The following is a 17260-nucleotide window of genomic DNA, read 5'->3' on the forward strand; positions in this document are numbered from 1 at the left end:
ATCCAAATATATAGCAACATTCTGTAACTGAATACACTGGAAACAGACCTACCTCACAGCAACATAACTTGAGAATTTGACTGACTTCTACAGAGCACAACAATCAAAAATTTAATTCTTACACATAAGGTACTTCTTACACAGTGAGTGACCTTTTTTTTTTTAAACTTGTTTTGTTTTGTTTTTAAAATCTCTCTTACCAAGCGGGAGTGACACAAACAATTTACCTTTTGATGGAGTGACAGGACCATATGAGGAAAACTTGCAAACTGAAAGAGCACAAAGAAAATGAGCTGGCTGGAGAGATGCTGCCACAGAAGCTGGCTGGTTCCACCATCATCAAACTTCTCTTCAGTCTCAGACCGTTCCATGGCATACACCACAAGATCCACCAGCTGGTCCTCCAGCACAGGGCAGCGTTGCTTGTGCTGTAAGGCAGAGATCAGATACAGTATTCCAAAAGCCTTGCCATTAACTTCAGAACTTGTACAGTTGCAGTTACAGTAGGGTATTTTGACAGAAGGCTGGGAAGCATGAAATGAAGTCTGAACTTAAGTTAAGGATAAGCCAGTGTATTAAAGCTGCACTATGTTACAGGTCACGATGATTTTTACATTTACATTTTTATCACACATACATAATTCTCTACTCAGTTCCAAAACACAGATCATCAATGCACAAATAACATCTGGGGGTTTTGTTTGTGTTTTTTAATAAATTCACGCAGAATGTTATTTCCCTGATCTTCCATTCATGGAAAGCAAAATCCATTATTTTAACACACTGGTGGGGGTTCTTTTGTTTGTTTGGGGTTTTTTTTGTTGTCGTCTTTTTTTTTTCCCCCTTCCCTCTTTTCTCCTTTAAAGTCCATTTCAAAAGTAGGGATCACCGTAAAGAAAAGTATATATCAATTATACCACCAGACCCAGAGGAAACATCCCAATGCACAATATAGGTGTTTAATGACTATTTTTTGCACCCTCATTTTGGACTCACCTACAACTAGCAGCAGAATTAACACTTGGTTAATACCCCTATAATTAGGTGCTGTCCTATTGTCACAGCACCACCTGGTATAAGACAAGATCAAAAAGATTTGAAAATTAATCTGATAAAAGTGGTTATGTTCTACATATTGTGAATAGAACAGAATTTACATATCATAGTGATGAGCTCTTTAGATGTTATGTTTAGACTGCCACAACCTCCAGTGAGCTATGCAAACACAGAAATCATTTAAAATACACACCCTCCCTGATGACTTTTAATAATGATCAAGTAAGGAATGCGTTATATATTCAGATACATATGTTAGTACAAATATATGTAAAGCAGGCTACCACTGCTAGTGGTTTGGAACTCCGATTATAAATCTTCAATTTAAGACCATCAAGTATAATGTCACATATCCCAAGTTCTTTAGTGCAACAACCTTTTATTACCCTGCATTCGTATAGTTATACTGGTGCAAAGTGCTATTACTAAGGACAAAAAGCTGTGTGGAATTTAACCTATTTCACACAGCGCTAGCACTTTGGAATTAATCCAACCTCTGTTTGTTTCATTATAATCTCTATTCAGGAATAGTTTTGTTTGTTTGTTTGTTCTGTTGCTTGGGGGTTTGGGGGTTTTTTTGTTTATTTGTTTGGTTTGGGGGTTTTTTGTTTTTTTTGTTTTTTTGTTTTTTTGTTTTTTAAACACCTGATGCCTGTAACATAATGCAGCCTTAAAGAAAACATTATTACTTTAATGATACAAAAGAAAAAGAACTGAGCTGCTCAAACACTAATCATGAAAATGCAGTATCCCTTTCTAGAGGCAAAAAGGTGTATGTAAAAAAGTTTAAAAAGATCGCCCAAATACTCATAAAACATTTTAGGGATGCCTTAGACGAGTTCTTTGACTTACTAGTCAGGCAGCCTAAAAAACCCCTTTTAATTAATAAAGAAAGAAATAGTAAAAGGAAAGAGAGATGCTGAAAGGAAATGCTTGTTCTACCTTCATCGATGGTAGCCTTTTGCCATGAAAAAAAAGAGAGCCTCTCCAATTAAAAATAAAATGCAATGGGAAAAGTTAACAAAATATAGTGAACAGCATCCCCTGTTGCATGCTCTTCGCCAGTTCAAAACTGCAGAAAGCTACAATTCTAGCTATGCTTTCTTGAAGCATGCTTAACACAAACCTCTAACTAAAACAGAAAGCATCGATTACTGTTTCACCTTCTCTTCCAGTACGCGATGCCATTATCACGGATCAACCACGTTACAGGTTTACAGAGAGCAGTATTAACACCACCAGTTGAGAATACTCCGAGGTTTTTGCGGTTTGTTTTTTTCCCCCTCCCAAAGCAACTAATTATGAAGCAGAGCAGGGTGCAACAGACAACACTACAGACTAGTTTATAATCCAGCATGCAAAACTACTATGTACAGGGCTTGAAATTTAATAGTTTGCTAAGCACTGTGTTAATGTCCAAAAGCCTAATCATGTTAGGCTATATTAATTTAGAATAAAGTTATTCAGAGAATACAACAGGAAAATATTACTGTTAAAAGAAAGCCAGAATTTCCAGTAGGAATTTTCACTATTCTGAATAATTCTAAGATTGCGAAAAGTTTAGAAGCCAGGAAATTAAAAAAAAAAAATTCACTCTTCTATTCTGAAAATCACACTTTTATTGCTTTAAAAACAATTTTCAGTAAGAAATATAGCAGTACTTCACCTTCTATCTTTATTAATTTAATTTTCTGGCATTTTTTTTTTCTGTATTTTCAGTCAATATACATTTTTGCACAAATTTTGTATCTATAGTTTTGGAGCACTCAGAAATAAAATATCGTGCTGCATAAGAATTTGCAGGATTGGGGCCTTGTTTTATTAATTACTCATAACTGAAAGAACATCTCAGTATTTACTGAGACAAATAAAAATACAGGTGAGAGCTGATTTTCCTCACAAATAAGTAGGAATTCATGTTTTGGTATGGCTTAAACAAAACAAAAACAAAAAACCAAACCAAACACTGTTTTGGATTATATATGGAAAAATATAGCATTCAAAACCACTATGCTTTTTTCCTAAAGAGAACATCATTCAAATTTTTGTAATTTGGTTATATAAATACATATTCTCCATTTTGCCCTGAAAATAATATTTAAAGATCTGACAAATACATATACTCATTGAAAGCATTATTAAATCATAAAGAAATACAGGGGGGGGGAAAAGTGCTACCGTGACAACTTGATACTAAAATTTCTCTCGAGATCAGCCCTCTGATGGACTCATGGTACTTTTTTCAGTGGATCAAAGCTTCAATGGGGTTTGTTTGGGTTTTTTTTTCAGTTGGTTGGGTTTTTTTGGTGGGTTGGGGGTGGGAGGGAGCAGGTAGAGTTAAAAGTGTTCCCTAAGAGAAAAGTATTTTAAGAAGTCAGTAAGACTAGCTGCAAGCTATTATAGTTTTCAAATATTTTAAGCAAACAACATTTAGCTCAAAAATATTTAATAAGTATCTACACTTAAGAAATGGATTCAGAAGACCAAACCTCAGAGCCCAAGATCCCTGCAAGAGTAAATGGTGTTTCCAGAAGTCCGATTCAAAATGTAAGTTAAATGCCTGAAGTAATTAATACAAGACAGAACTATAGCCCCCCCTCTCACCTCCATTTTCCAAAACTCTATGCTACCAAGACACGAAACCTTAAAGTATATTGTTTATATTATGCCTGATTCTATTTCTGCCAAGTTCGATGGGCATTCTCAAGTTTTCCTCATTAAAAAAATGGAGTAAGTTTCAGCAAGGAAGTTGCACTCAAGTGTTCTCAACACACACTCTTACAATCAGAAATACATAAAAAATAATCACGCCCCTTAAATTAAGTACTTTGCCATGTTAACACTAATAATATCAGATAGCAATCTGATATTATTAGTCCCCAGCATCAACCTACAATATTTTAAAAATAAAAGGGAAAGGAAAGTAAATTTTTGCATATTGCATTATGTCATTCCTTTCACTTAATGATTCTGCTTATATAACGCACGGACAGACATGAAATAAACAACACCTTCCCCAAGCAAACGATCCTGGTTTGTAGTTAGGAGAGAATACAACTACACATTCACCTGAACAGAGTATGGCAGAGATAATTTCCTACTCAAAGCTGCAGATCACCACTGCTGGTTTAAAAGGTGACCAGCCAAATATACTATTTAAAGAGCAAAATCATTAATACAATAGCTGCTAATTAAAATTTTGTATAACATTATAGAAACAGACACCTGAAAATTACCTCCTCTTTCAAATACTCCCCAACACAGAGAAATCAAAGTTTAACAGTTTTTCATTGTTTAAAGGACTGCAATATAATCCTGACTGCAATTACGCAAGCAAAAATGGCATTTTATTCTTCATGCAAGTCTATACATACAGAGAAGGTAAAGATATAAACCAAAATGTTCAAAGTGACTTCACGTCCCTAAGACATTACTAAAGCTTAATTTTAAGAACGAACTGTAGGATCCCTAAACCAAATCTTAATTTGGCATCAGTGTATTAAGACACTTCGAACTGTTAATAATTTTCCAAAAACCACATTGTTACATACCTCAACAAATTACTTAAAAAAAAAAATTAAGTATTGGGAGTATCACCCCAGCTAACAGCAGAATATAAATTGACACAGAATCATAGAATCATTCATGTTGGAAAAGACCCTTAAGACCATCGAGTCCAGCCGTAAACCACGATAACATACTGTCCTGGTTTCGGCTGGGATGGAATTGATTTTCTTCCTATTAACTGATATAGTGCTGTGTTTTGGATTTAGTATGAGAATAATGTTGATAACAGACTGATGTTTTAGTTGTTGCTAAGTAACGTTTACATAGTCAAGGACTTTTCAGCTTCCAGTGCTCTGCCAGGTATGGGGGGGGCTGGGAGGGAGCGTGGCCGGGGCAGCTGGCCCAGCTGGCCAATGGGCTATTCCATACCATATGACGTCATACTCAGCATATAAAGCTGGGCGAAGAAGAAGGAAGGGGGGGACGTTTGAAGTGATGGCGTTTGTCTTCCCAAGTAACTGTTACGTGTGATGGAGCCCTGCTGTCCTGGAGATGGCTGAACACCTGCCTGCCGATGGGAAGTAGTGAATGAATTCCTTGTTTTGCTTTGCTTGCATGCGCGGCTTTTGCTTTACCTATTAAACCGTCTTTATCTCAGCCCACGAGTTTTCTCACTTTCGGTCTTCCGATTCTCTCCCCCATCCCATTGGTGGGGAGTGAGCTAGCAGCCGTGTGGTGCTTAGTTGCCAGCTGGGGTTAAATCATGACACATACATGATAAAATACAATTTAAATCTCTACTTCCTATAGACCAGTTCAAACAGGTATACAAGAGAAGATACCGTCCACACAGAAGTACACAGTAGCAAAGAACAGGAATCCCCAGACTCCGACAGAAGGAACATTTTGAAGTCTGTATTATTACATCTGGACTTAAAGCCATATATTTCATAAATGTATTGGAGAACCTCATCCCACAACAAAACTTAGAATCGTGAAAGGAACACAGGAATCTACAAACATATGAAGTTTTACCTTCATTTTTCTCTCTGCAAGGCTAAAAGGACAGCTGGATTTGTACTTTTTTTACACAACTCAGAGATGGTTCGAGTGAACAGTTTTCTACCATAGATCTGCTTAGTTAAGATTGAACCAGAAAACTTCATTGTTCATCTTCAAGAATATTTGAGAACTAGGACAAATTTGGCTGAACCATACCTAGTTTGTGATGCCAAAAGATTCAAATGAAGGCTCCAATCCTGCAACTAGATCTGTGTAAATAGTTGATAGGGCATACAAGCAGCTTCACATAAATAATTAATGATCATAAATAAATAATGATCATTGCTTTGAGGTGTTTCTGTATTTATTTTGAAACAAACTCAGCACTATTTGCATTTCTAAGTGTCTTCTATTATACTGACAATTCGTTTATGCAGGTTAGTTCAGTTCTAATAATAAAATACAAAATTATCAGCCATTTTACTGAAAGCATCGATACAGTTACACAACTTCTGAAAAACATGCTACTATTTTTTGTCAAGTGGCTACATTAACAAATTCAACAATAACATGAAGTTAATTTGTACCTAAAAGCGAGTAAAATTCTAATGTTTTTCACAGTTTTAAACGGAGTATATTAATGCTTAAATGGAACATTATTTCCTCTTCTATACCACTATACCACCCTACTCTGTATTTATATTTTTAACTCACAAATTTTCAACAGCCCAAACATTCTTATGCTGATGTAATTGTAGTAGCACAGCTATAGTTCATGTTCTGTCAGCATTTCCTTTATAAGCTACGTTCTTCAGGTTTGTTCCTTGGCCATAAAAATTCACGCCAGGTTGAAACTTTGTGTAGGAATTCCTATACTAGTAAACAAATTTTAAGAAGTATAGTTCAATATATTTCATTGCTTCATTTAAGTTTTCTTCAATTACTTTTAGAGGACAGCAAAGTAGGAGTTAAAAACCAGCATTTTTAACATCAACGTTTTTTGACCTGAAGGCACAGACCACCCATACTTAGAAGAATAAAATGGGTTCAATATATTTTTTGTCTGGATCTTGTATTATTTACCAGCTACAAGATGCATAGAGGAATAGTTAGACTTATTAACTGAATGTAGACACAGAAATAGACACAGAATACAAATACTACTCATTTCAACAATAAACCTAGCAGCTCGTTTCCAAGGTTTAACATTTCAGCTGCCTTAAGTCTCAAATACAAAAGATTGTCGTATACAACACAGAGTGCTGTTTGTCAAGGTGTAGGAATCTGCGCATTCAAAACCATTGTCCTAATCCAGAAAGAGCACTGGTTATTTCACTTACAATGGGAAATATACACAAGGTTTCAGGATCATGTAAATTTTATAGTCAAGTTACAAATCTGAAAAAAGTTTCTTAAATGGAAACACTGACACAACCTTCACTATAGTATTGCAAACAGCAACGCTATTTTATAAATCTTAAACAATGTTTTTTAAAGTAGGTGTGGAATTGATTATTGTAACAAGGGATCAACTGTAAATATAATACCCATGATTTCAAATTTCAAGCAGAAGTCCACTTGGTTGATTTGCTCAGGCATTTATTTATTTATTTAAACAAGTAGTCAAATTTTAAGGAACTACTTTTCACATGGTATCCTGCACTACCTTTCTTTCACCTAGCTTGGAGAATATTATAATTGTCTGTTGGGAAGTTTGTTTCAGAGGCTTCCTAATGATAAGAAAATTCCACTAGTAAAGCTTTTTTTTTGGCTTTTTTTTTTTTTTTTTTTTAAGTGATGTATTTACAGCTTTATAATTTACAATCAAGTGCAGTGGTTGTTTTCCCACCTGCATAAGGAAAGAAATTTTGTACTAAGAATCTCTCCTCATCTGAAAATTCCAGCAGACAAAGTAAAAGTTCTTATGACTGGTATGGGAAATGGTAGCACTCCATTCCAACCAAAATTTTAGGACCAAAGGACCACTGACTGTCAGCTTTATGCTACGTCTCTCGTATCTCTAGAGATTTATAGTGAGAATTTGCCCTTGACTAATGGTCCTGCCAATTTCAAGCCCTGACTGTACATGTATTCTCTAACTGGAATCAGTGGCTACAAAGCGGCCAGCGTATCGTTAGTCACAATACAACAGTAAGGTTGTGAACATACCTGAGCAATGTTCAAGGTCTAGAGCATTGGAGGATGGGCAGGACAAGACAGGACAGAACAAAAATAAAGGAAGAAAAAAAGAAAAGACAAAACAGTGACTATGAGGCCAGCCTCAAGGATCCCCAAGTCAGACTAAGCCCTCCCATTCTAAGGTATAAAAAGAAAAAAATGTAAAAAAACAAAACCCAGCTTTTCACTATTCTAGTACTAAAACATGCCAATATAACAGAGTACAACAATGCTTTAAAAACTAATGAACAATAACCATTTTTATTGTTTGAGCTAGCAGTCTCCTTCTGTCTGTCAAAGGTGTACTTGAGGCTGGCCTTATAGGAAAAAAAAGCAATGCAAAAAAAAAATCATATTTAAAATCTCTACTTTTCAATTTAACATTCGTAAAGCAATATACAAATGATAGGAATAACAGTGTCCAATTAACCTAATATGATCTCATAAAAAAATAAAAATACAAAAATAAAAATAAAAAATTCACTCTCTGGACCTAAACTGTTTTGCTTAGTTAGCTATAGCAAAGAAAAGAGAAAAAGAATAGTGCAGATTCTATGCAGAATTAAATCACATGTTACAGCATAGTACAGTACCTGCTTATTCAGACCTAGCATATTGCAGACCATATCCCTTGAATACGGTTGTTCCAGCACATATCTCAACAAAGCAGTCTGTGGCTCAAAGAGATCCTTAAAAAAAAAAAAGCAATCACATACAAACATATATTGCCTCAAGATTATGTTTAATACTGAGTTTATGTTTAACTGAGTTAAACAATGTAAGAATGAATGTTTAATTTATGCAGATATGTATTATCTGGCAAATCTTTTTGCTCTCTGATACCCAAAAGAAAGCAGGAAATAGTCACAGCTCTTAAGAAGTGACAGATGTTATGGGGACCAAGTAGAAGAACATTCTTCATCCAATAGAAGGATGGCACACTTTTTGAAACAGCCTTGAAATACTGGAAGACTGTCAAGATCTCAAAGGAAGCCAGGTAAAACAACTGAGGAAGCACATGACTAAGATCCATAAAAATCATGAGTAGCATGAAGAAAGGTGATATGGAACAACTGCTCACTGTATCTTCCAATAGCTGAATCACTTTAAAGAAAAACATTATCTGAAGCTAGGTTCAAAACAAACAAAAGGAGCTAATTCCTCATGCAACGTGAAGTTGAAATGTGGAACTCCTTGTCAAAGGGATGTTGAGGATGCTAAAAGTTTACACGGGCTCAAGAGGAGACTGAACAACTATTTGAAAGAGAAAGGTTTACCAAGTATATAGAAATAAAATCTGTCTCAGGAAACACCCAAAATTATAATGGTTGTAGAGTGTGAACGCTATATATGTCATTAGATACACTATCTTTATATCCTTCCTTGGACACCTAGGATATGGGGAATGGGATGCTGGACAACGTGGATTTTTGTCCTGATCCTTTACAGTTTTTAAATTCTTTCAGTATACTGCTATTTCACACTCAGAGTTTTAAGTTTAAATAAGATAACTTATATTTAAGTTTGAATTGTAAAATTATCTCTCCTATGGAATAACAAAGAGCACAGAAAAGAAGAAACTACCTTCCCACTCTCCTTCATCTCCCCACTGTTAAACTAATTTTCCAATAAATTCTCTGCTCTCACTTGCTCTCTCTCTCACACACACACACACGCACACACACAAAGCACATTAAACATCTCATGTTCTTCAGCATCCTGGCCAGCAGTTATACCACACACTACTTTACAGGTCCTCTGCATATAGGCTTGAAATCACTGAAATATACAACACAGTGAAAACATCTAGGTTTTCAATGTTAGCCTAGCTGGAACAATTGGATATTCACAGTTGAAATTATTTCCCCCCCGCAATGATATAAAAGCTTCATATTTATTGAATATAACATGTTTAAGAACCTTAATAAGGCATACCTTATCATATGGTAAGAGACCTTTCAAAGGAAAACGAAGGGTTGTAGGATCCAGCTTCCATGAGTTACACATGGCACCTGAGTTATTTACCACAGGAAGAAGACTACAGCGACCTACATGCAATGAAACATTATAAATTCTAAAGCAGTGAAACTGGCCTATTGTTTAATCATTCTGATGCAAAAACTGGCCTCAGCCACTTTTATGCTCTCCTTAAATTTCCACTGTTTAAAGCTTTTTACCATAGGATTGCTTCACACTAATTTTTCTAACTAGTTTTCAAGTAATAAAATATCTAAGGAGTAAAATCCCCATTTGTTCAGATTGGATACCCCGAAAATAGAAGTATTTGCAAATATTAATCTAAAAGTGCCATTTAGGTTACCATAAGACTGTTCCATTGCCATTGCTTGACCTAGGGATTTAATTTTGGTACACTGACCCTTTCCACAAAGAAAATGGTATTACTAACCTAAGTATATAATCTAGTCTTTTGATTTCCCTCCATTCAGCTTGTAAGACAAACTGTGGGCAGGATTCTGTTCATTAAACTAGTCAAATACAAGTGTCTGTACTCCAGTTACAGTCAATGGAGATCTAGTTAATTCAGTCAGTGCAGGCCAATGTGATTCAGCTGATCACATATGAAGAGGTTTTGGTAGGGTAAATTTAGACTTGTTAATCAATGTAGATTAGACACCTCGGATTGACTTCATTTGCTTCAACATAGGCATCTGAACTGAGCCCCTAGCGCATCTGTATGTCAGCATCTAAATTTAGGTGCCTCAACTTTGACCTAAATCTCACTGTCAGGTCAAATTCCATGACTTCTATTGTCCAGACTGGCCATATTACTAACAGATAAAACAAGAAGTAAATAAGTATTTCTTTCTCCCCTTCAATCGTATCTATACAGGTCATTTACACATACAAGACTTGTAAAAATTTGTGTGTGATCCCTGCAAGTCATATGCATAAAAGCTATGCCACACTTTCAATAGAAGAATAACTACACGCTTCTGAAACACAAAGTGCTTTCAAGCATTACAGATGAATTTACATTCTTAATCTCTGCACTGAAGCAGCTCAGTTGCAATAAACCTTGCTCAGATCTAAGATATAATGCAGCTGTTATTAAGCTACTTAATTCTCAAAGCAAACAGAAGACATTTTTATCTTTTTGAAGAAAATGCAATAGGCATCACAATTAAAACAGCCAAATTTTAATCTTCAGATTTCTAGCAATAAACGAAGGTGAGTTTTTCTTTCACAGAAGAGGACAGCCAGTACTCATCTGAGCTAGGAAATGTTCACACAGAAGCCTGCAACAATAGGGATAAGGCTGAAACTGAAGTCAGAAAACACTCCGTCACTAGCATACCAGTGGATCTGCATTAACTCAAAATCCTTCAGCATAGAAAACCCATGGTTTTCCTAACGTCCAGTGTAGTTAGAAACTATATGGCCACGTAACACGTAGTACATTTGCACTACCGGCTCGTAGCAAAAAATTATTTGACCTCATCAATATGAATTTTCCCCTTCAAAGCAAAAACTGAAGAGAAGCAAGTCTGAGAACAACCTGATGAGTAAAGATACTAATGACACATAAGCTCTCAATCATTTTGCTTAGATGCATATATGCCCCAAAAGGTTATAAGAAACAAAATAGTTCAAAATAAATTAATTTACTTTGAAGTCATTCATGAAGTCATTCTCTTACCACAAATGGAATTTATTCTTGCTGTAGGTCTGAAGGTATCCACAAAATCCGATACTAAATTACCTAGTAACTGGGTGAGAAGAAGAGAAAAAAGTCAGTTAAGGGTTTAAGCTGCAGGTACTGATGAGGAATATTTAAGACTTAAAAACAGTTTATACATTTTAATAAAATATACAGGAATCTATTAAAATAACTAGCTTCCCACATATTTCAACAAGTCAGAAAAATCATCCAGAACCTAAAATTACAAAAGGAAAAATGGGACTTTTTAAAGAAGGGAAGCACTCTTCTCAGTTTTCACTCGAATGAGAGTTTATATAACTGTTTCTCCTATGCGTACTATACTATTTCAGTGCACACTATTTAATAAGAGATGATTTAAGACACGCTTTAGAATTTCTGTCCATACCAAATCTCTGTTTGCCTCTGGATAACAATTCCATAACGACAATGGACCTAGATTAGTACACTCTGGATGAAATCTTGGCTCAAAAGAAGTCAGTTAACAGTTTTCCCATTAATTCAAGGGCATTGGGATTTTATCCTTTTCCCAACACCTAGTTATTTTAACAGAATACAAAATTAAAAACTGGACCAACATTACATTCTTTTTGGAAACAGTAAACATTTTCATTGCACCAGAGCCCCAAATATTTTTGCATAACTGAATTTAAACAGAAAGAAAACACTGGTCAGCTATTTAAAGTGATTCGTCTTATCTTGAAGCCATAGAGAAAGCACAATCTGGAAGGTAAGCATGACCTGCATTTCCAAATGTATTCAACAAAACCATCTCAGTGCTTCAAGAGTTTTGAATATCAGGCCATAGGTCAAAACTATGTCATCAATTTCATGCAAGAACACAGGGAGCAGCTGCTGCAACCACATCAAGCCTGTATCTTAATTTACATGCCTAAACACAGACCTTACTGTTGAATAGATGATTTTAAATCTTCATTTAAACCTTATTTTAAAAAAATAAAAATAATTTTGTTTTGTGTGGAACAAAACTCCAGACTACATGATTTGATATCATATCATTACCCAATGGGGAAGTTTTCCTTCAGGATATAGTTTTCTGATTTCTGTAACCGCAAAGTAGGCAGGTAACAAACATGCATTTCTTTCCAAAATGTAGGCTACCACCTATAAATAAAAAAAATACATCAGTGTAAAAGACTTTGCATAAGGTAAACAAGGGTGTACTCTGTCTCCTAGTCTGAGGCAGCCCATGAAAATAGATATAAGAATTAAAATACTTTTTCTTAAGTTGTATTCTGATAGTACTACATTAGTTTAAAACCTGTTTTTAATTGTACGCGTGTAAGTTAGACTGTTTAAGCCTAAGTAAAACTATGCCTCTATGTCTGCCTACAAACTATTGAAAACAATTACTATTTTTATCCACTAAGAAAAAAATAAAGAAATTAATCTCAATATTATGTATCATACCTCTTACCTTAGGCAAGTCAAACATTGGGCCTGACTCTCCTGTTAGGGATTTTAGTGCTTATTTACAATATCCCCCAAAAGCTCTTTGTTTACTACATAAAATGCAATTAGAGAAAAGAATTAGAGCGCTAAGAGTAAGTCTTTGCTGTTGAACTGTACCAACTCTCAAACAGCTATTAGAAACTCATTAATGACAAAAGAATGAAGTCTATCTTCCTTATAGCGATAACATAAAATTCAGATAGTTACCTCTCTTGCTGCTAAAAGCTGCTGTACAACAGCTGAGCTCACAGTGTTTGGAATTGTTAAGATTTTCTCTAGGATCACTTTCAACAGATCACGCACACCCTAAAAGGACGGACATAAAATTAACATTCCCAGATATTCTTTATTTCTGGCAGAAAGATTACACAATCAATACAGTCAGACAATATTTTGACTGACAAATTAGCTGTTTGTTGCTAAGTGTCAGAAAACAGACTGCTACCAAGAATGTGAACGCTAATGACATTAAACTCCTTATGGAACCTCTCAATCTTAGGATACCCCAGACGAGAAAGTAACTGTTGAAATTTTGATGTGCATCCAGAGACATCCAACCTACAATGGCTTGTGCAGACTGACCAAAGTACAATGTTGTGGTTTATGTTTTTTGCTCTAATACGCTCACCAATACTGGTGAGGTAGTTCTCTGCAAGAGATGCATGGTTTCCTACTCCTTCTGTTAGGCTTGTACCCTGCCAAAGACCCAGCTTTCAGGACCTTTTTCCTATGTAGCAACAGGGGTCAGAGCAGATGTGAGAACTTCAGCCTTAATGCTTGATAGTATTAATTAATTAATGCTTTTCCATGCGTACCACTTCTCTAACTGCATTAGCGTTATTTAGCTTGTAACTGAAAAGAGGGATGGAAGATGACTGTGTAACAGAGAAAAGAGTAAGAGGAGTTACATTGTCCATACAGAATTATCTACTGAGGTAAAGCCTAACTATGAAAAAACAGTAAAAGTGGACTCACTGAATTATTTTTTTCTTTCATAATCAAAGCAGACTTTGAAACACTGGATGTCTCTGACATAAAATCATAAAGACAAAGCGAGAAAGTAACATGTCTTATCATGAAGAAAGGAATGGGGGGAAGATACCTTGTAGTCTACACCTCCAATAATCTTCCGGACCAATTTAAATGTTAATGCCCACAACTGTGTCCTTTCCCATTCAAGCGTATCGGAGTTTATCAGAGATTCACAAACCATCCTAGCAGAAGGAGACAATGCAAGAATGAACGACAGATAATAAGCATGTGCTCTCCAGCAATAATTTTACAATGTCATCGTAAAATACCCTCCAATATTACAACTTCCATGTACCTTATTCATCAATTCATTCCAACATAGCTTACCTGGGTGGCAAAAGTCCAGTTTCTACTGCCATTGCTAAACAGTCATAAAGAAAAGAAATTCTTTTAGGACTATGTTGGCTATGAATGAATCTTACAATCCACTGGACGCACTGTTCATGGGATTCCTGAAAAATCAGTAGAAAGGAGAAAGAATGTACTTACAGGTAGTGAAACAAACTGTAAAATTCATATAGTATCCTACCACGAAGAAATGAAACTAACAGAAGAACAAGATTATAAATGGTAGAAGTTGTCCAGTTGTCCAACATACAGTTTTCCCTACAAGTCTTTTGATCTTATTTTGAAGAAATTCAGTTGTCCAACAGAAGTTGTCCAGTTGTCCAGTATTGGAAACACCTCCTAGCTGAAACACTGATTTCTATAGTGAACTTTGTTTTTCATATATAAGTTAGCACAGAATAGAATAAAATAGAACTGTTCTATATTATTCTTTCCTTTTCATGGTTATAATCAAATTCAATGAAAACAAAGATGACCACGTCTCCAATTACAGAAGAGTGCCTAGAAGAACTTTTGGAAGGTAATTTTTGAACTTAAACATCTATTCACGTTTTTTTTCCCCTACTTATTCACTTCTACTAGAAATCCTGTAACAAACTACCTTTTTTTGTTTATTTCTTTACTGTTATACTTCCATTTGTTTATCTTTATTTGCACTGCACACCAACCTCTGTTGAACAACTATATAACCTTATAAATGTCAAAAATAATCTTTTTTTCTTGCAAAGTCTTCCTATATTCTTTACTGCGCCATATCTGAAACCAGATTCTGAATGACTGGACACAGACCAGCTTAAGTGTTTGTCTACTAGGCAAGATTTCACTGTGTTAAAAAGTATATAAAGTACACGTAAGCAACAAATTAAATATTAACCTGGGAAAGACTGCTCCAGAACTGTCTAAAAGCGCCCAGGCAGCTGATCAGTTTGGTTCTCTCATCTTCAGGAGTGTCCATAAACATACTAATGCAAATAAGAACATTAGTTATTAGCAGTACCCAATGAAAGAGCACAAGTAGAAAAATACATGTATACAGAAAGTCTTGCACAAATAAACTAACATTACACTCACCCAGGAAAAGCTTCTTCAATTACTTCTGTTTTCTGTAAGAGAAAAAATCCGAGTGAGCTATTGTGAAAAGGTTTTCTATGAGTATCACACCACCAGGGTGAAGCACAAAAGAATAACAGTCACACTGCTAAATGGGACTGTATCAGAGATAGATGTATTTCTTCTACTACACTAGACTCTTTCAAAGTTGAGATTGCTTTGTTTTCATATAAACAACATACCTTGTGGATCCAGATTATGGTTTTTTGTTTTGGGATTTTTTTTGGAGGGGTTTGTTTTTTTCCTTCTAAACACCTAGAGATTAATTTACTTCCCAAAGTTGGAGAAATTGTTCGATTCTTGAATCCCATTAAGCTTCTGTCCCACTTATGTTCCATGACACTCGGTTACACAAATCAATTATATACAGTTACTTTCTCATCCGAGTTTAGATCCATTGCTTTTTAAAGGATTCCATTGAATAATTATATGGTCTTGTACTAGGTGAAAAACTCTATATGAATATCCAATTTATCTCCCCTAAAAGATTCCTCGCTTTTTTTTTCCCCCCTTTTTTTTTAACTCCATTTTGCTCAAAGGCTTCTATACCATTATTCTAATACATCAGCAAAGTAGTTCTGGAAAATACTATCCTACAACTTTTTTTACCTTCTATAAGAATTTCATATTATACTCAGATGTGATCTATAACTGACCACTACGTATTTTCATTTTTATGTTGTAAAAATAAGAGTGTGTAATAAAATAATCCTTCCGGTGACCCTTTTCAATCATACAGCCTACAACTGCCTTTCACTGCTACTCATAGTTTTCTCAAGAAGCAAAAGAGAAACAGATACTCATCTGCTCTGCATAGAAACTTAGGTAAATTTCGCTGCTGTCCACTAAGTCGGTAATAGTAACAGTGAAAGTAACAACTTGCTATTTTCTATTATGGCATCAAAAATGCAATGAAATTTTGTAAGTGGCTTTTTTTTTTTGTTACATAAAAATTTTAGGCAAATAACATTGCTCACAAACAGGCAATGTGACAACACAGTCAAATCACAATGTTAAACATGCGAAAACATAATCTGAATGACAGCGCCAAAATGACAAATCAACCAGGTATGGGCAATGAATATGCTACGAGCAACTTAACACCATTCAAAGAAAAGTACATCGTGCATTTTATAATGCAAACTTAAAACAGAAAGAAAAACCCAACCTTCCCTCTACTGAAATTCACCATATGGACATAATTTCCAATTACACTACTCTACAAAACCTACATATTCTTTCCAGTTCATACAGTTCCACCAGCCTCTTCTGTCCGAAACATCAGTCAGGCTCCTGTTCAGGACCTCATCAATTATCATCACCCCAGTGTTTCAGACCATGAACTGCCCATATCTACCAAGCAGCTCATTCATTTGTGCTCTACAAAACAATGACTTAATGGCCCAATGAGTTGGGTTCATAAAGGGAAAGTCCTGTTTAACTAACTTGATATCCTTCTATAAGGTCACCAGCCTAGTGGATGAAGGGAAGGTGGCGGATGTAGTTTTTCTGGATTTTAATTAAGGGTTTTGAGACTGTCCCTCACAGCACCTTTCTGGACAAGTTGTCCAACTGTGGGATGAGCGGGTTCACAGTGTGCTGGGTGAAGAATTCGCTAAAGGGCAGAGCTCAAAGATTGGGACTACATCTGGCTGGCGACCGGTCACCAGCGGTGTTCCTCAGGGTTCAATTCTAGGGCCAGTTCTGTTCAATATATTTATCAACAATCTGGATGCAGGAGTTGAATGCACCATTAGCAAGTTTGCTAATGATACCAAACTGGGAGGTGCTGTTGACTCAAGGGACAAGAGGCCTTGCAGAGGGATCTCGATAGATTGGAGCATTGGGCTATGATTAATTGGATGAAATTTAACA

The 17260-nt window shown here is 35.6% G+C and overlaps 1 protein-coding gene across 5 annotated transcripts in view; it reads right to left on the minus strand.

Annotated features, from left to right (window-relative positions):
* Positions 1-17260, minus strand: part of MED23 (mediator complex subunit 23) — a 44380-nt gene that overhangs the window by 25636 nt on the left and 1484 nt on the right. For 2 of the 5 annotated variants that reach the window (XM_075145838.1, XM_075145841.1), the window contains exons 2-12: positions 15347-15378; positions 15150-15237; positions 14255-14379; positions 13998-14109; positions 13103-13201; positions 12446-12547; positions 11402-11471; positions 9679-9791; positions 8337-8432; positions 7735-7752; positions 228-428 (exon numbers count right to left, since the gene is read on the minus strand). In XM_075145838.1, coding sequence (XP_075001939.1) covers positions 228-428; positions 7735-7752; positions 8337-8432; positions 9679-9791; positions 11402-11471; positions 12446-12547; positions 13103-13201; positions 13998-14109; positions 14255-14379; positions 15150-15237; positions 15347-15378 — 1056 coding nt within the window. Of the gene's footprint in view, positions 1-227; positions 429-7734; positions 7753-8336; positions 8433-9678; positions 9792-11370; positions 11472-12445; positions 12548-13102; positions 13202-13997; positions 14110-14254; positions 14380-15149; positions 15238-15346; positions 15379-17260 lie in introns of those variants that run through there. The other 3 variants (XM_075145839.1, XM_075145840.1, XM_075145842.1) reach the window with 3 other exon arrangements.

Source organism: Calonectris borealis, chromosome 3 (genome assembly GCF_964195595.1).
Source record: "Calonectris borealis chromosome 3, bCalBor7.hap1.2, whole genome shotgun sequence".
NCBI classification, from domain to species: Eukaryota; Metazoa; Chordata; class Aves; order Procellariiformes; family Procellariidae; genus Calonectris; species Calonectris borealis.